The sequence below is a fragment of the Chiroxiphia lanceolata genome, chromosome 3, assembly GCF_009829145.1.
Source record: "Chiroxiphia lanceolata isolate bChiLan1 chromosome 3, bChiLan1.pri, whole genome shotgun sequence".
NCBI classification, from domain to species: Eukaryota; Metazoa; Chordata; class Aves; order Passeriformes; family Pipridae; genus Chiroxiphia; species Chiroxiphia lanceolata.
This window is the reverse complement of record NC_045639.1, coordinates 57,491,845-57,514,819: the sequence shown is the minus strand read 5'-3', so window position 1 is coordinate 57,514,819 and position 22,975 is coordinate 57,491,845. Positions and strand designations below refer to the sequence as shown.

Genomic DNA, 22,975 nt, shown 5'->3' with positions numbered 1-22,975 from the left:
TTTGACTGACTGCATTAAATGTCGAAATTTTTCGAGGAACAGAGGAGGGAGGAGTAAGGGCTTTAATTATGTAAGCAAGTATTTGCTAGCTGCATTCCTTGACCCTTCCCATTCACTCCCAGAGGGTATAGCTTTGTGCTAAATGCTTACTTCATACCTAAAGTTAGAATAGCTGCTTATGCAATCTCATCAGATGGGAATATAGAAAGGAAAACAATACTAGTCCCTGCTTAATTTCCAATGAGGCATTGTCTTTAGCTATTTATTTGTTAATCAGTTGCTGACTCACAGATGCTGAACTGCTGGCTGAAAACAAACAGCTCTAAATCCAGACTTTTCTTTAATGTCCCCTGCTGTGGTGTGCAATGGACATTCTGGCAGAACAGCAGCTGTCTCAAGATCAAGTTAAAATGAGTAGGCTTGCACTACCTAAACCCAGCCATTTGCTCTGTGCATTAAGGCAAGCAGTTTTGGAAAGAGAAGACTGTCCCTGTGCAGAATCCATCCCTCCATGGTGTTATTTATGCAATCCTTTATGCTTACAACCCTCAATCTAAAGCAAAGACCATTCCAACAGCTGGAGTTCACATTAGGTGAAGTCTGATACACTTGGATGGCAGTTTTCTGGAAGCAGGGACCACACTGCACAGTAAATAACCACATGCCTAAGTGTTAAGGTACAGCAAATACAAAACAGAGGAAGACTATTCTAAAGAGCTACAGTTAGAATTAAACAAGCAAGATAATGAAAAAGTGTGAGGCAAGAAACATCCTCACACTTACTGTACAACTGAGAAACTGAGGTACCAGAATGCTAAGCCAAAGCCCCAGATCCCACAAGAAAACTGTGACAAAATGCAGGTTGGAAAAGTATCAGGAACAATTTACCTTGTTTCTACACTCTTTCCTGAGCACCTTCTCAACCTCTGCGAGAAACAGGGTACTGAGCTCCATGGGCCTTTGATTTGGCATACTACTGCTGTTCTTATTTTCTTCAATTTAGGTACAAGCTCTGTCTGAGACTGCTTCAAAACCCACAGAAATCACTTTGCTCTCCTAAGCAGAAATAATGTTGGTTTCCCTCTTACTTCTTGCTGGGGCCTTGCTGGAATTCTCTGTACTGTGTATTGCAGAGGGTCAGTAATGCTGGGCTATGCTGCATCTCAAACGTAGCTATACATAACTATGCCTGTAGTTCTTAGGGGTCCTGGGGCTTGTTGCACTATGTACAGATATCAGAGGAATGGACGACAGATAAAAATCAAGTCAGAAAGATTTTATCATTGCTGCTTTGACTTTTTCACACATTTCAGGGACAAGCATAAAACAGTGATGAAACTTATCTCCAGATCAGCAAGTAAGTATGGTTAAGGCAAACTTTCAGTATGGTTAATGCCATACTTATCCTCTTCTAGCTAATAAATCTGTTCTTAAAAATGTCCAGTGTTTGCCTCCATAGGTCATTTATTGCAGTGTTTCACCAGCTTTAATGGGAGAATACTACCCTTACAGTTTAACCTTCAGCTTAGAGATTTGAGCCTTCAGCCTCTTTGAACCCACTGCAATTCCAGCCCTTTACTTCTGACATTTCTATCACACATATTAAAAAGAAGAAAAAAGAAAAAAACAGACCAAAAGCAGAGGAAGCCTTGGTCCAGGGGCATAAATAAGAATTCCTACTTCCAGTACTGTCACTAGCACAATACCCTGGTAAAAGTCTCCTTAGGAATCTGTAGTTTCTCTTACTGTATTCAGATGAGTATAATGGAAAAAAAGTCACAAAACTAGTTCAGTTCTTGCTATCTAAGTGGCAGAGATGAGTTTGGGTATTTTTTTTGTTGTTGTTGTTTTTACTGTCATTACTTGATTCAGTAGTAAGCACCATCTTTCTGTCTGATAGAAGTTTAAGGGATTTTCCTCTCTCTTTCTCCTCTACACTGACAATCTTTTATCATTTCTCCACCAGGAAAAGAAGCAACGGAAAGGCTCCTGGAAGACAGAAGTGCTGAACTCAAGCGTGACCTCAAGCACTGCTATTGCAATAGAAGGGATTTCCCTTTTAGGATCCTTTTCCTGCCTTCTAGATGAATCACACCTCTTACAGAATTATCTGTTATTAGAAGACCTGGCACATGATTGAGCTATTAAAGTCTGAATGTTACCAGCCATAAATATTCCCATAGTCATCATCCTATGATACAATATTATACAACTATTGTCTTAACTATGAGTCTTTCCTAATGCAACCTCTGAAACACCTGGTGATGGTGTTCTGAACATTCTGAGGTCTTGGTTTAATTTAGTAAGAACGTACTACTCCTTCCTGAACAGTAAAAAGAAACAAAGTAATTAAAATAATTTAGAGATAAGGAGCTGAATGGGGCCTTGAGAGATTTCTTCTTCTTCCTAAGCACAACAAAGAATTGTTATTGATTGATGTGCATGAAACTGAAACTGATTACTTAAATTTTCTCAGAAAATGGATATTCTGCAGTTTCCCTAGGCAGTGTCTTCCAGGGTTATACAAACTTCACCACTTAGAAGAGTGGGCTTTTTCACTCTTACGCTTAACCAGAATGTAGGTAGCTGCAATTCAAAGTATTTCTTATCCTGCCTTCAATGGCAAGAAATTCTCCCTTCCTTCAAGAGATATACATATGTATATATACATAAAAATATGCGTGTGTATATATATATAGTTATGTGTGTGTGTGTGTGTGCATCTACACATACTTCAAAGATGAAAATTTTCCTCGGCTTTTTACATACGTATATTTATATTCCATCAAATATAAGCATTATATCATAAATTATGAGATAAACTATGGGGTGTAATTACAAAAAAAATAGGATTAATTCAGAAAAGAGCATTCTATAACTATTGATGCTGTTGATGTTTTAATGTATTCCCATATTGCCTAAGAGTTATGGTTGACAAGACAGAACTTCACTTTGTGCTGTGCAAACTCAGATCAAATGAATTCCTGCCATCTTGCTCAGACCTGTTTGATAAACATCAGCTGTAGCAATGTACAATCAACTTTCAGTTTATCAAGGTGTAAACAGTAATTATGAATATTCAGATGTGCTTACCATTTAGAAAACAAAAATAAGCTGTTGCCTTTTCAGGTTTTCCTGGGAGCCCATGTCCTTCATGGGCTCACCTGCATATTCATCAATCTTCTTATTCACACTTATTTTCCTTTCCTTCTTCTCCTAAGTGAAAACCAGAAGGGGCTAGGACCACTTGTTAATCTATTTGCTGCAGTTTCATACACAAAGCAGAGCACAAGTCAGCTCTTTTTTCCCTATTTCCTACCTTAGCTCCTCACTCCCACTCCACAGTGAAACCCTCCATCACTTCAAATGCCCTCTGTAAAACTGTGTGAGGGACTGGGCTTCATATCACATGAGAGAAATCTTTTGGACAAAAACAATTTTGTTTTCTCTAATCAGATCACTTCAGTAATCTGGTACCTCAGCCCACATGAGGGGACAGAGAAAAATAAATGCAAGCAGGGAATGGCAAGATACTGATAGAAACATATACTGGGTAAATCACACCACTGATGCTGCTCTACTTATGCAAGCAATCACTCAGGCCTGGTTCCCTCAGGCATCCAATCCCCTGGATTTTAGCCACCCCTCAGGCCATCAATCATTAAATGTAGAGTCTTCCAACCCAACTACTACTTTCCAAGGCAGCAGAGAGGCTAGAGGGAAAAAAGAAAGCAAGGGAAAAAATAATACAAAAAAACCCCAACACACCCACAAAAATCTTTAAAAGAAATCTCTCCATGGAGGAGGAGGGGGGAAATTGGAAGGGATTATTCTTTTTCCAGCCACATCCTCACTTCTTTTTGAACAAAGGCAGAGAAGAAGGATGGCCAGCTATGCAGAGCCAGCACAGGCCTGTAAACCCTGGGAAAAAGATTATGTTGCCACATAACCAGTTGTGTGATACGAGCCCATGAGCTGAGACAGCTGCTGCTACTGGAGGTGAGGTGAGGGATATCCAGGCTGAACTTTTCCAAAACCCACCTGTTCTCTGAAGGAGTCAATCTAAGACCTGATTTCAAGGTGTGGAGCAACCCTAGCTTCTCATCCAGGCAGTAGGAGTGGTGGATGCTTGGGAACAGGCAGGAGCTCAGCATCTGTGAGACTGAAGTCTTCTAATATTGCAGAAGCTTTGTTGCACTGTATTTCATTTCTGGGTGCCTTCAGGTTGTAAGGCTGTTGAGCAACGGACTGTCCCTATTTCCAGAACAAATCCCATCCATAAATCATATTAACAGACCTGAAGTATTAAAGTTTTATTCAGTGAGTTTTTCATTGCACAGATATTAGGATATTGTTTAAAGGTGTGAATTAATTGCTTACAATAATTAAATGTAATGATTCCTACAAACTGCAAGATGCAGTCAAGAGTTTCTAAACATATTCAGGCACTAAGCTCTCCCTGACTGCATAGCTTTAGCCCAAGGTTCTGCCTCTTGCCTGTGATGACCTCACCTTGAGCAGGGCTGGATTAAACCTTATTAAACCTCATTATCATGGTCTCAAGTTGTGCCAGGGGAGGTTTAGGTTAGATATTAGAAAGAATTTCTTTACAGAGAGGGTGGTCAGACATTGGAATGGGTTGCCCAGGGAAGTAGTGGATTCTCCGTCCCTGGAGATTTTTAAAAAGAGACTGGATGTGGCACTTAGTGCCATGGTCTAGTAACCGCAGCAGTAGTGGATCAAGGGTTGGACTTGATGATCTTGAAAGTCCCTTCCAACCCAGCTGATTCTATGAATATCTCCTGCCAAAAATGCCAGTATATGGGATTATGTATCAGCCTAACCTCCAATTAAAGAAATGAAGTCACTTATGGTTTCTTATAATACAAAGCCAAAACTCTGAAGCAGGTGCAAGCTAAATCGAAAAAAATAAATACTTGCTTGGGTTCAAAAACAGTCTGGGAGAGAACAGATTCCTTGGGATGGGCTCCCTTCCAGTGCTGCTGGGATGCTGACGGCAAGGGTGTGAGTATCTGCACCCGGGCACCTACACCCCGAGACCTGTGTGCAAGGGTAGGAGGCCAGCAGGCCCTTGTCACGTGTGGCTCCCAGGGAAGCCGGCGCCTCTCACGCCGGCGTTCAGAGGGTGCGGGGCACAGCCGGGGCGCTGCCCTGCCCAGGGACACAGAGGCGTTCCGGACCCAGCGACTTGGCACCGGCTCGGCCCGCCCCGGCAGCGGAGCGAGGCCTGCGGGACAGGGCGGGACAGGGCGGGACAGGCCGGGACAGGCACCCCCCCCCCCCCACCCCCCGTCGCCCGGAAGGAAAGGAATAAGGAAGGAAAACACGACATCCCGGCTCCCTGAAAGCCCGCGGGTGCGTCACGGCGGGCGGAGAGGCGGCGGGGCTGCCCAGCGGCGGCGCCCCCTGGCGGCGGCGGGCGGGGCGGCGGCGGTTGTCACACGCCGGAAAGTCCCTGCCCTGCTGCCGGTGGAAATCCCCGGTGGGGTTTTTGTGTTGTGTGTTTTCTCTCTCCCTTTTTTTTTTTTTTTTTTTTTTTTTTTTTTTTTTTTTTTGCGCCCGGGCCCTTAAACAGAAAGGGAAAAAAAACCAAGAGGCTGGGCTCAGCCCTTCATTCCGCAGCAGCGGTGGCGACAGCAGCACCAGCAGCAGCAGCAGCAGCAGCAGCAGCTCCGGCGGGGAGAGGGCGGAGAGAAGGGAAGGAAGGAGCCCCTGCGCGGTGGGGGTTGATGGATCCCGAGCTTGGCTGCGTCCCACCACCGCCCCAGACCCGCTGCTGAGCAGGAGTCGCCGGCAGGATCGGCCGGAGGAGGAGCCCGCCGCGGAGAGGTGAGAGCCGCTGTGGGCGCGGGAGGGGAGGCGGGCCGGGCACGGCGGAGCCCCGAGCCGGCTCCATCACCCCCGAGCCGGCTCCATCGCCCCCGTCCCGGCTCCATCGCCCCCGTCCCATTTGCGGGAGGACGCCGCGGGTGACCGGGCGGCTCTGGCGGCGGGCTTCGGCCGTATCCCGGCTGGCACCCGGGGGGCTGTGTGCCGGTTCCCAGTTGGCGTCGGACCCCCGCCCGGGCGGTGCCGCTGTGCCCTCTGCTGACCGGCTCGGCCCGGGCCCGGCGGCACCCGGACCCCGCGGGGCCTCGTAGGGAGAGAGAGACGCTGGTGGCACAGCCGCGAGCTGGGAAATCCGTCCTGGAGCTTGGGGCTTCTTCCCCTGGGAAGCTGGCGGGCGGTATTACGTCCTTTCCACCTTGCATACCCAGCTTCCAGCGGAGCAGTAGGTCAGGGTACTAAGAGCGCGGAACGCTTACTGTGTGTAACCAGTCCTGTGGGATATAAAACAGCCTCGGTCCTTATCTCTTTATCTGGTGAAGAGTAATACTATGCTTTGTTTTGTACCGAGCAAAGACTTAAGCAAAGAAATCCATGGACGCTGAGGAGGTATTAAGCATGTTTATTTTATGAGTCTTAGCACTTTACAGAGAAGTTTTATTATTGCCTGTTTTCAGATGGAGGACAGAAAATAAAAATAACTTTATGAAACCACTGTCAGATCTCAGAACAGTATTCAGCTTTCCCGAGCCCAGCATCCTCAGTATTATACGTTCAGAAAGGATGCTGTTTCTAATCATTATTTACAGCTGGTTCTTTCTGGGCGTTCGTAGTCATTACTTGTCAAAAGTTTAAAGTAGCATAGCACGCGGTACAGTACACTATAAACTAATATAACTGTAGCTCAGTTTTCTGACTCTTAAATCTCTGGCTTAGAAGGCTATTGAGTTCTGTTTTTTCATCACATTGATTTGGAAAATAGGGGTTGCTTGGCTTTTGCCTTGATTGACAGTTAATGACTGTAAATAGCATAGACAGTAATTTCCACGTGGGGAGGGGAAAATATGCCTGTAAAACATAGTATTGAATAATGTAGTTTCAGTGAATGCTTCTGTAAATTCAGTACTTTTTGTTACTTAAGGCTGGAAATAACCCTTTCAAGGGTCCATGCCGGTAGTGCTTAATCATGTGATTGGTCTTTATTTGTGTAAAAAAATCCCATTGACTCGATGTCTCTACTTACAGAAGTAAGCAATTTGGTCATCTCGGGCGAAGTATAGCTGTGTTTATTATACAGATTAATAAGGGATTGTTTATATTTTCTTTTTAGAATCATCCATACGTTTATATACAGAATTACATAAATAGCATGTGTAAAACTATATTGGTGAGGGGAGTGGATGAGAAAATGTGTTGTTTCCATTTTAAAGCTGTATGCTGGTGGGGGAATTATAAGAATATGCCGTCTTTTTTACCTAAAGGAAAGCTTTTCCTCATGTTGCAAGATGTGACAGTGCTGAGCCCTGTCCCTAGTGCTCTTACAGATGCAGGGGAAAGACTCTGTGAATGACATTGCTCTGAAGTAGAGAGGACTTGGTAGCATCACCTGTTTTCACCTGCCTCTGTTTAGGGCTTGACAGGATGTCCACTGTATCTCTACATCAGCTGGTTTTCAGAGAGGTTATAGAGGTCAGCTCTTGGCACCAGGAGTTTGAGGTCCCCTCTTACCCAGGAAGGGTCTTTTCTAGTGCTTTGACTGGGTTGTTGGAGGTAGATGTTGCCAGTGGATGTGTCTGGGAGGAGAGAGCAACCGTTTACATGTGGAGAAGGATGTGCCGAAGTTCTTCTGTGCAAGAGAGGCCTTCTGCCTCCAAAGACCCGGGAGTGCCTTCCCAGTCAGTCCATCAGATTGATGTCCTTCTTCCTCTCTCTAGCCCTCCAGACTCCTACCTCCATGAGAAAATTTCCTAATAGTTGCATAAACAATTTTTAGTTGCTTCTTGTCTCCCCTGATTGATGTCCAGATGTTAATATACACTTATGGCTTGATATTTTTCTCTAGGTTCATAATCACAGTGGTGGGTTCTCCTAATGTGACTAGCTGTACTCTAAACATGTTAGGCATGCATACTTTTATTTGTCTTGATACAAATTTGGCTTTGTTTTTAAACAGAGCAATGATGTACGTGGACAGCGTGGAGAATCTCTCAATATAAAAACAGGTTATTGTTGTTGTTGTTACTGTAGTGCATGGGAGTTTTGAGGGATGTGGTTCCTACATTTGGTTCTAGATAGCCACAAAGTTAGTGTCCTCTGAATAAGTATTTCAGAGAGTGTAGGCAGTTTCAGGGTTATGGGGTCCTTTTTCTATGTTCTTCCTGCTGTAGCCCATGAGGCCAGAGATACTGAAGAAAGGGATGCAGGGCAATAAATTTTTCACGTCCTACTGTGGAAAAATATTGGGTTTTTTGAGCCAAGTGGAAATGCTTTTTCAGCTGTGTTGACTTATCACTGAGTAATAGTGGCACTACAGTCTGCACCCCCACACACAGCACAAGCACCTCAGTGCAGTAGCTCTACCACTCACAAAATATAAACAACCTCAAGAAAAGTAACATAACTCTACCCTTGAGTGCTTGCTCTGTGACAAATTCCTCATTTGCTGTATTTGACCACTGTAAGTATGGGACAGATAACTAGCACAGCTTGCAATTCTTTGGACTTTTTCTGTGCTCTACTGACCATCACTTCTCAGAATGTATGGGCTGACAAAATCTGAAATGGTCATTATCTGCTTTTTTTGGCATGTTATCAAAACAAGAGCTTGAAATGTGCTGAAAAATCAGCAAGTTTGTATGGGATTACACTGTGCAATTATCAGTTAGTCAAGTTTCCAGGATAATTTTCCCTTCCCTTGATCTTGCCTTCTTTTATCCCTACTTTGATTTAAATGCTTTTTTTTTGTGATGATGCAATTTCCTTAGTTATGAATGAATTGTCTTTAATATCTCAGTAAATTATAGCAGTAACTGAGTGGGATAAGCTGGTCAGTGTTTATATCTGAGTAATGCAGAGAAGTTAGTGAATATTAGTTTTAAATACCATAAAAGACTCAGTTGGACTGCATCCACTCTGTGCTTGTTTTAGGCAAAACTGCAGCCTCTGAAAGTGCCATCTCAGTCTTTGCAGAAGTAATAGCAGTGTTATACAAGGACACTAACATGCCAATAAAAGGATCCTTTTTCATTTCAGATGTCTTCTAGAAACATGGCTGGCCAACACATCCTTCCTCAAGCTTTGTATCAGAGCAATATGCTGAAGGCTATGAAGATCAGAGAGAGGACACCTGAAGATCTAGTCAAACCTCCCAGTGGAATAATTCACCACTTCAGGACTATGCACAAATACACCATAGAAATGTTCAGAATGTGCCAATTTTGTCCTCAGTTTCGGGAAACGCTTCAGAAGTCCCTGACTGACCAGGCTACCCAAACTTCACTGGAGCGCCAGAGGAAGCTCAACTGGTGCATGGAAGTTCGGAGACTTGTTCCTTTGAAGACTAATGGTAAGTTAGGAGCAGATCTTTGCAATCACAGTAAAATGGGTAAGATGAATGTAGCGTCTTTATTAATAGCATCTGTGTCCACATTACTGAAACAAAAGCACACGATTTTAAAAGTGTGGAGCTGTTTAATCTTAGTTTTGTAAACTAAAATTCTTTCCACATGATGTACAGTCCTGAGGCTGTAGCAAACCTCTGCCCATACCACAGTGTTGTGAATAGCATGGAAATCTCACAGATATTTTCACAATGTCAGTAACCTATGGCACTTCAGAGTCAAGTAAGGTGGAGAAACTTGACTTGCAACCCATTGCCTTTCCATGAATCTGACTGGTATGTGTTGGCTGCCCTGTCGGAAGTGCTGAACGTCCTTTAATGCCAGGCAAGAGGAGACTTCAGATGCTTTGAGTGACAGAGTTGCATTCCTGTGTATATATAGCAAAAGCTAATATCCCTCCATAAGCCCTGCTGTTCTAACTGTCAGGCAAGATTCGCTTGCTGATCCAGCTTTAACAACAGTGCCAGCAGGAGTGTTCTGAACAGGGAGCCTCTGGGAACCTGACACTGCTGTCCCTGAGGTCAGCACCCTGCACCTGCCCAGCTCCCTCATCCTCAGCTACCTGTTGGGGTTTGCCAGCTCTCACCTTCCCTCAAGGCTCACTGGTACCTCTCATCTGTGTGACTGACAGCCATCCTTGTGCAAGACAAAGTTTGCAGTGCCCTTTTCTTTCAACAGTCAGTGCTGGTTTTAGGACTTGGCTTTTGGGTTGCTGTGTGTGTATTGCATCAAGTGATATAAGTGAAAAGCTACAGCAGGAGTGCAAAGATTTCCTGAACAGGTTACATTTGTCCACCATCTTGAGCAGGAATTTTGGCACATGACTGTAAGAGTCACTGGGCATTTCACATTCAGTGGAGGAAAGATTTGGTAATGCTATGACTTATGGTCACTCAGCTGCAAACTCAGGATTTCTTACAGCACAGGTTACCCTAAACCAGGAAGGATAGATTGAGACAGTGAGGACTCCAAGAAGATGGAAAATACAGATTTTTCTGCTCAAGGAACAGATCACAGCAGTTATAGAAACACTGGATGGGGTGGACCTGCAGCCTCGTTGAAGTCCGTGTTGTGTTCTGTGAATGCTTCTTTTCATATCTGCTTATATATACATTGCCCTTATCTTCCTAGTCCACATTGTTCCCATCCCATATTCTACCATATTTTTCAGTCTGATCGTACATGGTTGTGTTGTACAGAAGCCATAAAAATAGACCCACTTAGTAAATGTCACTGTCCGACCTAGAAGAGCCTGATCCTGATGTACACCTCTGTAACTGCTGTAGAGCCACTGACCTTCTGGTGGCCTCCACACTGGTGTAAGATTCTCATGACTGTAATTAAGGTTGTGCACAGAGATCATGGAATCTCGAACTTCTGGAAGGACTGGAGTTGCAGGCAGCGCTTTACAGGTACTGGGACAGTAACATCACTCCAAGTGTTGCATCTTCAAAACTTCACCTCAGGAGGTACACTCTAAGAGATTTACTAGGAAAATGGACAATATGCGCAACTTTTGCCCAGGGCAAAGAGTAACGGTTTTAGAATCCCTCATCTTCTGTCAATACAAATCCTGCAGGGCTTAACACTGCCTGGACAGACCCTTGTTGCTAACAACATTATATTCAGTAAAACTGATCTCTTTCTTTGTCTCATGACAGTCAGCCAGTGTTACACGTGGGACAGTGTGGACTTGGATCTCACCCATGAGCAGGAGTACCAGTATAAAAGATGCTGAAGTACTAGGGCAGGTTGAGGGAAGGCAAAGGAAGGACTCGATTTGTGGTCTCCCCATACCCTGCGCAGAGTATAAGCTTGGCTTCAGTTCAGCGTTTCAGGGTCATTAATTGCATGAGTGGAAGGAATGGCTTTGGGAACCTGTGGTTTATGCAAAGTAGTCGCATTGAAGGACCTTTGCATGAGAAGGAAGGTAGATTGGACTGAAGGGGAGGATCTCTGAAAGAAGGGCAGAAGCCTGGAGAAGACCTGTGTTATCCCAGAAAATAACATTTTTTTTCTCCGATGTGGCATGAAGAGTACTTTTTTAAGCATTTAACTGCTTAATTCATAGATGTGGGAGGAATATATTATTTTTTTCAATCAACAGTGGGCTTTCTTCAGAAAATTCTGGGGTTTTTTCTGCTGAAGGTTGTAGTTGTTGAAAACAGAGAAAGTATCTCCTACAGGATCTTTTGATCTATATTTTACCTAATATGTTTGTGAGTCTGTGGAGTGGTGGGGTTTTTTAATTAAAAAAGCCCTTTTGAATCACCACACATTTCTTTGCAGGCATCTGAAGTGAGGATAGAAGGAGACCAGTAGGAGGTATAAAAATTGAAACTGTTTGGGTTTTTTTCTTTCTTTTTTTTTTTTTCATTTAAAAATTCCAGCGTCTATTGGCTGTAGTGATTTCACTTGTATAATGAATTGGCATTCATTCCAGCTTACCCAGCCACACCCCCTGGGAAAGTCCGAGGGAGGCTTCGCTACGCAGCTCTGCACGCAGCCGAACAAAAAGTACAACTGTTGCTCAATTGTTAGTCAAACGGTGTTGGGGAATTCCAAGTGCTGTGTAAGGAATTTTGGGCAGTGCTTCTCAATAAAGAACTGAAAGCGAGGTCTCAGAGACAGAAAAAAATTAATCTTATCTTTGCTCTAGATTTTGCAAAGGGAAAATTTTAATGGGATTAATATGTCATCTTTCTTGGTCAGAAGGAAACCCAGTCAATTTTTCTGTCTTATACATTGTTCCCCGATTTTTGAGCTCAAGTAAGGAGCCTGCAGATTGAAGTAAGCTTTGCAAGAAAGCATTCAAAAATCAGAAAGCAACTGCAGGCGCAAGAACCTGATATGCACCAATTCCATAACAATTTATGAAGTATTGAGTAGATTTCAAATTATATCTCTTTCAGGATCTGGGGTCTGTTGTAGGTTTTTCTCTGAGTTTCACAGAAAAAGTAACAAAAGTATTTGCAAATAGTGTAATTGAACTCATATTGTCTTTGGCAAACTGGGTTTAATTCTTTTGTGGGAGTTCTTTGAGTGTGGGGGGGTTTTTTCCCCACTTGGGAAAAATCTAGTAGCTTTACCTGGTTGTCTGTTCCAAGAAGATTGCTGTGGTTGCTTAGCTTTGGGTGAATCTATTTACCACTGTAGTAAACATCAGACCTAGTTTTGAGTCTGAGGATATGACAGTAATGATTCTTGATGTCTCCCTTTCAGGGGAGACTTTCCCTTTTGAGAATGGCTAGAGACAGAATTTGAAACCCAGCCATAGGCATATCTTGTACCACCTTTTAATTAACTCCTCTGATTCTCAGTTTCTTCCCCTCTGAAATTGCAGAACATCACTTTCCTTCCCACTTTTAAAGAGGACTTTATTCCAATGCAAGGAGATTGTATAAATGAAAATCAAATAATTCTTTTTCATTTATTTAGTTTTAATTTTGTGTTTTAAAGTAACAGCCCTCTAAATAATATGTGTAACATCCCAGCAGACTATAATTTCTGAGAGGAAGGCAAGAGGTGTTCCTATGATTACTTATCATAATCACCTGCTCTTTTCTTTCTTTCTCTTTTTTATTACAATTCCTCCATCAATCACAGCCAAATGCCAAGCAGTGCTCATCAGGGGATGTGAGGCTTAGCGTTACTATATTTTCGTAGTGGTTTCCATTATCTCAACCCTGTGCCATTGGGTGTATATTTGTATAAACACTGATGAGGGAGATTTACATATTTTTTGTAATTTTAAGATGACTTTGTTGTGTTTAAAAGCTATTTCAACTGTTTGACATTTGTAGTTGACTCCAAAATTTAGTTCATGATATCAGTCAAAGTTAAGTAAGATAGGTAAGGGGCATTGCTCAATGACAGCTTAACATTGACTGCTGCAGGGACAACACCAACAGAGAGGGGATTTTTTTCCTTTCTGTCTCTGAGTAGAGATCACAACTGCGGTCTCCTTGTTAAAACCCTTCTGTCTGAGGCTTAGAGGGAAGTGCACAGGGAATATGCATATGTGCAGTGTGATTCTACATCTCATGCACTTGTGGGGTTTTATTTCAGTCATCATTTAAGGCTAATGGACTCTTTTTTTGCAGGTGATGGAAATTGCCTCATGCATGCTGCATCACAGTACATGTGGGGTATTGAAGATATCGACCTTGTCTTAAGAAAAACATTGTTTAGCGCTCTCAGGGAGATTGACACACGGAACTTCAAGCTCCGCTGGCAGCGGGAGGCTATTAAATCCCAGGAGTTTGTAGAAACAGGACTCCACTATGACACCCGGGTAAGGCGGCCTGAGGGAATGGTGCTGTTTTCTGAGTGCTCGCCAGCATTGCCTTGCTGATTTTGTTTGCTTTTTGACTTCACGGATTCTGCCATTAGTGGAGAGCAGAAATAGTCTTCCTTTGGAGGAAATGGGAAAATGTGATTATTTGAGCATTGTTGTGCTGCAGCTGGTTCCCGACCTCCATGTCTTCAAACCATTGCTGATGGCTGTTTCTTTCCTCAGAACTGGGAGGAGGAGTGGGAATACCTCATTGAAATGACCTCCCCAGAAATATCTGGGGCTCAGAACAGGCTTCCGTATAATGCACTGGAAGAAATCCATATCTTCATCCTTGCTAACATCCTCAGAAGGCCAGTCATTGTTCTTGCAGGTGAGTTGCCTCTCCAGTCATCTCACCATGTTACTCTGTGCTGTGTTAGTAATCTTACTAAATAATTATTGTTTTCAGGTAGATGCATTTCAGAACAGGGAGTTTTCAGGAATTTTTCTAAAGCACCCAGAATATCTTTTCTCTTGTCTGTAGCACATATTTATTTGTGTTTATTTGTGTTTTCTTCCTGATGCAGATAAAGTGGTGAGAAGTTTAGAGTCAGGCTCCAGTTTTGCTCCTCTGAACGTTGGTGGTGTTTACTTGCCTCTCCTTTGGCCACCTGAAGAATGCTACAGATACCCAATTGTGCTGGGCTATGACAACATGCATTTTACACCACTGGTGACTCTGAAGGACAGCGGGCCAGGTACCTCGTTTTGGTGTTTATGTCCCTTCCTCAATACCATTGTGCTGATAAAACATTTAAAATGTGATCTGGTTTAGATTTGATTTTTTAAAGTTAAATGTAAAAGATTCCTTTGAAATATATTCTTAAAATGTGAGCAGGAACAGCTTTGTCTGTAAATCTGAATGGAAACTAAAGGTCGCCTACAAACTTCTGGTTGAAAGTAGAATACAACTCATCTGCTTGCAAGCTGGAATCAGTCAAAGGGTGGCCTCTGCTTTATTGTGTTCTGGCCTTCTTTCCACACCACTTCATAAGAGAAGAAGCTTTGAGGGATGCAATGTCACAGCACTGTACCACTGCCTGTCAGGGATAATTAAATATATGCTTTGCCTTTTTTAAAGCATCTCTTCTGAGTGGATAGCAGTTCTCTTGGTTCAGGTTACAGCATCATCCCATGGAAGGTATAACAAACTAAGATCTACAGTATTGCTCACATGGAGAAGAAAATTGCTATGGCGACATTAAAACTACTGTGGGATGGGGCTGAGTTTGTTACTTCCCCCAGTGATACTGTATAGAAACTAATTGCTCTGGCCAGCTGTTCTCCTCTCTCTCAAAAATTTGTCAGCAGTGGTGTCATCTCCGTTGTGCATCTTGTCTCCGTGTTGCATCCTGTGGTTACTCCTAACTGGTAATAGATATCTATATCTATATATGTATCTTAATCCATCTTGTTTCCCCACAGAAATCCGGGCTGTGCCTCTGGTCACCAATGAACAAGGCAGATTTGAGGATTTAAGTGTGCACTTTCTGACAGATGCAGAAGAGAGGGAGAAAGAGCAGCTGCTAAAAGTCTACTTGATAGTGATAGAAATTCCAGTGCAAGGCTGGGATCATGGTACAACTCATCTAATTAATGCTGCAAAGTGAGTGTCATTCCTGTTTCCTCAAAGTTATACTGTTTACAGAGGTGGGAGAAACCAGGCAGCCCAGTGTGTTGTTTTGGTCTTTCCTTCCTTCCACAGTAGCCCACATGTTTACTTTCTGAAATATGAAACATTGGCATTACTGTTGACATGTTTTGAAGTTATATGAGCTGAGACCAGTCTCAAATTTAAAGGCAAAAATGTGTTCAGATTTAGCAGACTGAAACTAGTATTTTTGAAGAAAAAATCCATTTGATTAGTTTCAGTGACTTCTTGATTACACGTAGTTAAACACAGGAACTAGTTAGGCCAAGCTCTTGTGCTTTATATAAGGGCACATTGCATAATGGGCAGTTGGTGTAATTTTGGCTGCCCTAGGGAAAGTACTCAGCACTATGTTCTTAGCACAGATGCCTCCCCACCCTGGGCTGCTCTTTGTGGCAGTAGCAGGAAGCAGTGGCCAGTGGAGGAACTGGCATCTGTGCTCATCCCCCTGATGGTTGAGCATCAGAACCATGCAGGGAGCAGCTGGCAGGACCCATCAGCTTCTTCTATTTAGTGGACACTGACAGCAGTGTCCAACCCGTCCCCTCATGAGTGTTGGAGGGAAGTGACTCCCTATATCCTCTGTCTTTGCCACACAGGGAAGTATCTTAATACTGTTGGCTGGTTCTGTTCTAGGAACCTTGAAAATTGAAGCCCTTCTACCCAAAGGAAGGCACACATAGAGTAGCACAAAAGCTTCCCTAGTCCCACTGCATAGATGTGTTCTGGAGTATTACTAGTGACCTTAGCTCCTCCTCCTCTCAACTGTGGCATGGTGAATCTCCAGTGTGGGGTTTTCCCTGTAGTTAGAGGCAAAGTAGGGGTGCTTCGATGAATGCTTGCATTGCATACACCACACTGAAGCCCCATAGTTCGTTTGAAGAATTCCGCTGGTAGATACAGATCCACTAGGGCAGAACCAGAAGCAGATTTCATGATAAACTGTGTCATGAAATGCTGACCCCACTGCAGGAAAGGCTTGTTCTTAGTGTGGGCTGGTGAAGAAAGGGGTTTTCTACGCTAACCTCTGCTCAGCTGAGCTGGTCCTCAGAGATACTCAGGATCTGGGGGACTTTTCACTTGTGAGAGATTACCCATACTCTTTGTGCAAGTAGCTCTTAGACAGAAAACTCTCACCTAGAAAATCCTTTTACGAATACTTCTGCTTAGGATTGTGTCGAAACGTTTCTTTAAATGTGAAAGTCTCCATCACTGAACACTTGCTTTTAAAACTATTTCCATTTACAGCAACAGTGTAACAGCCCAGATCTTCTATCTGAGTAAAATGGATGTGCATTAAATCTGCATTTCCTTCCCACATTGCTTGTATTTGCCTCCACCCCCACCACTTACTCTTTTCAACCACTGATGCAAGATTCCTTTTTTTGGCTGTCAGGTTAGATGAAGGCAACCTACCCAAAGAAATAAACCTCGTGGAAGATTACTTTCAACTGGTACAGCATGAGTACAAGAAGTGGCAGGAGAATGCGGAACCTGCTAGAAGAGAGGCCTGTTCCAGGAACAAACAGGAGTTGTCCCTTTCCCAGCTCTCCCTCTTACAGATGAAATGTGAAACGCTGAATTGCCCTTTTTACATGTCTGTGAACACCCAGCCCTACTGCCATGAATGTTTTGAGCAGAGGTCCCAAGGAAACAAAGGAAGAAAGCAGACCTTCAAAGCAGCACCTGAGAAAATGAAGGCAGCTGGGTCGGGCTCCTCCCGCAGGGATATTTGTGAACCTGGAGGATGGCCGTCTGAAGGGCCTGTAACAGAGCCTCGCTCTGCACCTCCGACGGCTCCGAGCCTTTTCCTGTACAGCGAAACCACGGCCATGAAGTGCAGGACACCAGACTGTCCCTTTACTCAGAATGTGCAACACAATGGGCTGTGCGAACGCTGCTACAACTCCAGACAACTTGGTCCTTGCAACAACTTGGATGACCAGAGACATTTGGACTATGCCACATGCAAAATGTGCCATCAAAAGGCCAACAGGACTTTCAATGGCATATGCAGCACTTGCTTCAAAAGGTCTACAGAGCAATCCTCAAATGGCAGCCCCGCTTTCCTGCCCACCTGCCACCAGAGATCAACGTCTGACCCATCCCAGATCTCGCAGATCCTTCACCAGTACTCCTGCCATCAGGCTCCCAACAGCCGTGGTGAGGAGCCCCCGCCACCAGTGCTGCCTCCCGGGGAGAACAGGGGAGGTAACCTCTGTAGGAAACCTGGTTGCAAGTTTTTTGGGACATCACAAAATGAGGGCTTTTGTACACTGTGTTTCTTTGAGTACAGAGAAAACCACGGTAAGTGGACATGGAGTGAGCTTTGGCACACTTTGGCTGCAGATCAGCCTCCTTGAACTGTGAAGCTCTGAGTGGACTGGGTGCTAAAAGGGCAGGGGAAGGCAGTGTGGAGCAGGAGCAGCAGTGTGAGGAGAAGGTGCTTTTCTGGCCATTGTTATCCCATTGTAGTGGTTTAATCCCAGCTAACAACCAAGCCCCACGCAACCGCTCACTCACTCCCTCACCGGCAGGACTGAGGAGAGAATCGAAAGGGTAGAAGCTGGAGAACTGGTGGGTTGAGATAAAGACAGTTTAATAGGGAAAGCAAAAACCACACACACAAAGCAAAGCATAACAAAGAATTAATTCCATGTTTTCCATGGGCCGGCAGGTGTTCAGGCTATGTCTCCTCCCAACTTCCCATGCACCCCCTACTTGCTTACCAGCATGGCAGTATGAAAAGCAGAAAAGGCCTTGGCTCTATGTGAGCACTGCTCATCAATAACAAACACATCTCTATATTATCAACACTATGTTCAGCACAAATCCAAAACACAGCCCCATACGAGCCACTGTGAAGAAAATTAACTACCCCAGCCAAAACCAGCACACGCATAAAGGGGCGCCTGGCAACAGTGTGGGAAATCTGTGAAATCTCTTGTAAAACTTCCTTTCAGCTTAAATGGAAGCAGAACTAACTCAAGAGTGGGTGGGTTTTGATAACTCCCCACCGTCCACTGCAATCATGATTTAGTATGAATTTTCTTCACAGCTAGACAAGTTGTAGGGGTCAGTGAGGGAAATGCTGTTGTATTGACGGTACTCAAAACCAGTTATGTTAGCAGGGAGTTTAAAAAGCTTGCAAAGAATTTGAAGATCTGTATCTGTTCTGCATGTAACAGTTTAATGCTCTGGAGTAACCACTGCAGTTGCTTTGATAAGCAGAGCAAGTAGAAGTTGACTGTGGATAATGTGCTTCTATTTTGGAGTAACTTAGAAGTGTATAATATAATAATGCTATAATATACCTTGCAATCTTTCTTAGTAATATCATGTGTGTGCATGCACATGTATGTTTAAAGGCTGACCATCAAAAAGGTAATAGTCTGTGAATAAATCACAGCATGAAATCTTCATCTTTCATGCTAGTGCCCTGTTACACTGGTAAAGCACCCTTAGGTATAGAGGGTGAAATGCACATGTAAGAGAGAATTCTTTATCTCTTCAGGCTATTTCATTGCTGATAAGTGTGCCAATATAAACATAGAAACATAGAATAGGTTGGGTTGTAAGGGACCTTTAAAGATCTTCTAATTCAACCTCTCTGCAATTGGCAGGGACATCTTTCACAACACTGAGCTTTCCACATGCTTTCAGAATAGGGAACTTCTGTGCTGGCTTGCAATAGCTTATTTTCCAGCATTGCTCACAGTGAATTTTTTTTTCCTTCTGATTGTGGAATATATAAGATTTCTTCATGAGACTAAAAAGTATAATGCAATTTTTCCCATTAAGGTCTGTACCACTGTACTTCAGTTATCCAACGTGACTGAAATGGGAGAAGCCAAAAGGGAAGTGTCAGGGCAGGTCACAGATGACATGCTGAAATCAAAGGTGAAATTAAAGAGATCTAGTTTTTCCACTTAGGGCAAGTTTTTCCCAAATCATCTGTTTCAACAACTGATATGAAAATCAGGCTGTGTTAGCTCCCTTATTTATGTAACATGAAGGAAGGTGTACCAATTGGTAGGTCTAACGATTATCAAAAACCCATATTTGAGGCTAGTAGATTTTTTTAATTTGGTTTTATTTTTAGACTGCGGAGATTTTTATAGTTGCTTTGGGTCACCAGATCGATTGGGCACATTCAAACTCCTCCTGTCTGTACTTTGCATTACAGATAGCGCTTTGCTGCGCCACCAGAGGAGGTCTCAGAGGAAGTCTTCGGCAGGGGGTCAGACGGGGACCTCCACTGCTGCCTTCCGTAACACTGTGTCCTGCCAGCGGAGGGACTGCAGCACCCTGGGCAGCACGATGCTCGAGGGGTACTGCCAGAACTGCTTCATTATAGCCCAGAACCAGCGATTTCAGGAGGCCAGAAGGACAGAAGAACAGCTGGTGAGACAGCCAGAAGTAAGTGTGAACTTCTCAAAATCTTCCTCTTGTTTAGCGCTGCATATTTTTCTCTTGTGCGAACAACTCAGGATGCATACTAGAAAATCCTCAAATGACTGCATCCTAAGTATCATGGAAAGACAAGTGTATAGCATCTCATGATTTTTTTTCTGCTGCAACTGAGCAGCACTCCTGAAAAGTCATTCTCAGTTTAGGGTTGTCATGGCTGTGCTCAGTTTTACCTCATCTGGGATCTTGCTAGCTGAGCAAATCTCATTTCAGTGGAAGCAATTGGACCAACAGTTGGTTTGTTTTGCTGATTGGGGATGGATTTTCATTCTTACCCTTAGAGGTATACAACGTCATCAAGGGGTTTAGGCTTACTTCAAGTTGCCTTTTTGATTGAGCCTATTACAGATTGTCTTTGTTCCAGAGAGGTTTTTTCAGTTTGGTTTGTTTTGGTCCTTTTGGAATTGAGAGTTACCAAAAACAAAAACCCATTTGTTCCTAAGAAGTGACAGAATTTGTGATTTTCTTTGGTAAAACTGAACTTGGCTCTTGGTATTACACTTTGCAGAAGCAGCATGTGCTTGCAAACAACACCCAAGTGGTTACCTATACAAACCATGAGTAGAGTTGAAAGTAAATGAAAAGCCATTTGTACTGCCAGCACAGCAACTGACAATGTATTTTAATATTTTTCAAGAGAACAGGGCAGCATAGAGATGTGCAGCGAGCAGCATTGAGTAGCCAGAAGAGACAATGTGCTGTGGCTTCGTGTAGAAACAACCTGGCCTGCAGAAGTGATGACTTGTGCCCGGAGTGCCGGCGACTTAATCAGCTCCCACCATCGGGAAGTACCAGGGACCCGGCAGCACAGGAGCCCCCAAAGCAGCGCTGCCGAGCCCCTGCCTGTGATCACTATGGCAATGCTAAGTGCAACGGCTACTGCAACGAATGCTACCAGTTCAAACAGATTTATGGCTAGGGGAGGAGCTGGTAAGGAACAAGAAAGCAATACCAGCTACTTCCTTCACTGAAATGGTGCTATGTCCAAAACACGTAACAGTCCTGGGAATGGGAGAGTGGGGGGAAATATAAGCTGTCTGCTTGGTTCATGTTTATTCCCAAGAATGGGAATAAATGTCTACTTCCTCTAAACACTGCATACAAGGACTGCTGAGAAGGTCACGTTGCCTTCTACACAGAACTCTCATTCATGACTAAGTTCCTACAATGCCATATTTAATTCTTAGACTTCCCAGGAGGAAGTGTGAAGCATTTTGAATCCAAAGAACTTCCCAGTTCTGCCTCTTTCTCAATACCTCCCCTTCTCCCAAGCGAGGAGCTATGTCTGCTGTCGGAGATGCAGGAGCTCCTTATGTTTGCATACATCAGTCAGAGGCAAGTCCTTCCTGGACAGGATTCCCCAGGACAGACTGATGCATCTTCCAGTTGATGTCTGAAGAAACTTTGTCCATGTCCTTGCTGGTGTTCTTACAGAGCTTGCCAAGGCGGGAGCTCCCACAGGTATTTAGAGAGTTCACGGCGAGTGTTTCTGTGTTTGCAGAGCCCTCAGCAAACTGCAGCCAGAAACAAGACCAGCATTGATTGCTCCTTCAACATGCTTAACCAAACCAGCATTTAGATCCTTTCCCAAATCCCAAGACAGGTGGAAATACAGGTGATTACAGAAGAAATGCATGTGATGGGAAAAATGCATCCTGCCATTGCCCACTCATATGGAAGGAATTACCTCAAATGGACAAAAAAACCCCCGAAGCCCTTTGTCTTCAGCTTTAGTTCTGAAACAAGGGTGACTCTTCTCTCTCTTGCGTTTCAACTTTAAGCAGTATGTGTGTGCTGTTCGTACCCTCCCTCCCTGTTTCTGTCACACTTCTGTCACACTTCTGTCACTCCTAATGTGATTCTGTCATGCAAACAGCTTGGAGCTCACTAACAGAGTTCTTCAGGGTTGAGATTTTACTCCTGGAGTTTGTGCGTCCACTTCTCAATCTGCAATACTTTCTCTAGCAACGTCACCTTTACCACTGTGCCTGGTACCTGCTTCTCTCTTCTGCTTTCACACCTTGTAAGTTTTCAGCATCTATTTTGCTGCTATGATTTTGGAGGTAATACCTCTTCTAACTTGCTTCTCAAGTTTAGAATCTTTTTCTAGTTATTAAACAGTTTTTAAAAAGAAAAAAATTAAGTAATTCATTACTTGTTTCTGTTAAATTTTATATATTTTGTGAACCTTAATGTGAACGTATGTTTTATTACAATATTTATATTATTTGAAACAATGCAATTTGAAATTTGCACAACTAGGTTTTTTTTATATATATATTTACTCTTGTGTTGAAGGTTACAAACTTAAATGTATAATTGAAAAACATTCTCTGATATAAAGAAATAAATTATTTAAGGATTGGATTTGTTATTTTTATATTGATGAGAGAGAGCACAGTTGAGGATGGGACACCGACCCCCTGAAGGAAGCATTTCTGTTCAGTACTACCATTCAGCATGTTACTGAGTGCTCCCTGGTTCAGATGATGTAGCCAAGTACTTTGAAGAGGTGATAACTTGCTGTAAGTCAGTGTTCTCTCAGGAAGAGCTCTTGGTACTGTTGAGGAACCTGGGCATAAGGAGGTGTACTCCTGGGCATTCCTGTGGGTGCAGAGAATTTTCAGTCCCTGGAAGTACGGATAGGGGAGAGTATGGATGGTACAGGAGCAGGCTGCAAGGAAACCTAAGCTGCACTGACTTGGCTCATGCGTCAGTTATGCCAGGGATTCCCTGGAAGGTGGTGATGGCAGCACATGATCCCCCCCTCTGCCCAGCTGTGTGTGCAGCCCCTAGGCACACCAGCCCTATCACTTCCCCTCTGCCAAGGTCAGCAGGGAAGCCTTGGCATCAGGGTAGCTACTGAAGAGCAAGTTGCCAACTGCTGCTTGAAAAAGTACATGAAAGCAGTGTTTTCTTCTCATCCCAAGCTCAACCTAACTGAGCCCCACTGCCAGGGGATTTCTGCACTTTACCTCCTGTACGGACACTCAGGTGTTTTCAGACTCTGCCTAGACAGCCAGTATTGTACACTATCATGGCTTTTGGGTG

General features: G+C 43.7%; 1 protein-coding gene across 1 annotated transcript; it reads left to right on the top strand.

The window, feature by feature from the left end:
• The first annotated feature begins 5,608 nt into the window (after positions 1-5,608).
• Positions 5,609-22,283, top strand: TNFAIP3 (TNF alpha induced protein 3). The gene is made up of 9 exons (XM_032684333.1): positions 5,609-5,850; positions 9,100-9,412; positions 13,571-13,761; positions 13,987-14,134; positions 14,331-14,501; positions 15,229-15,409; positions 16,851-17,761; positions 19,641-19,873; positions 20,562-22,283. Exons 2-9 carry the CDS (start codon positions 9,100-9,102, stop codon positions 20,841-20,843), a joined length of 2,430 nt encoding a protein of 809 aa, XP_032540224.1. The 5' UTR covers positions 5,609-5,850; the 3' UTR covers positions 20,844-22,283.
• Positions 22,284-22,975: the final 692 nt, after the last annotated feature.

Coding starts and splice junctions, on each gene's coding strand:
- TNFAIP3 (XM_032684333.1), top strand. CDS start 9,100: ATGTCTTCTAGAAACATGGCTGGCCAACACATCCTTCCTCAAGCTTTG. Junction 15,410..16,850: donor CATCTAATTAATGCTGCAAA/GTGAGTGTCATT, acceptor TTTGGCTGTCAG/GTTAGATGAAGGCAACCTAC. Junction 19,874..20,561: donor AGCTGGTGAGACAGCCAGAA/GTAAGTGTGAAC, acceptor ATATTTTTCAAG/AGAACAGGGCAGCATAGAGA.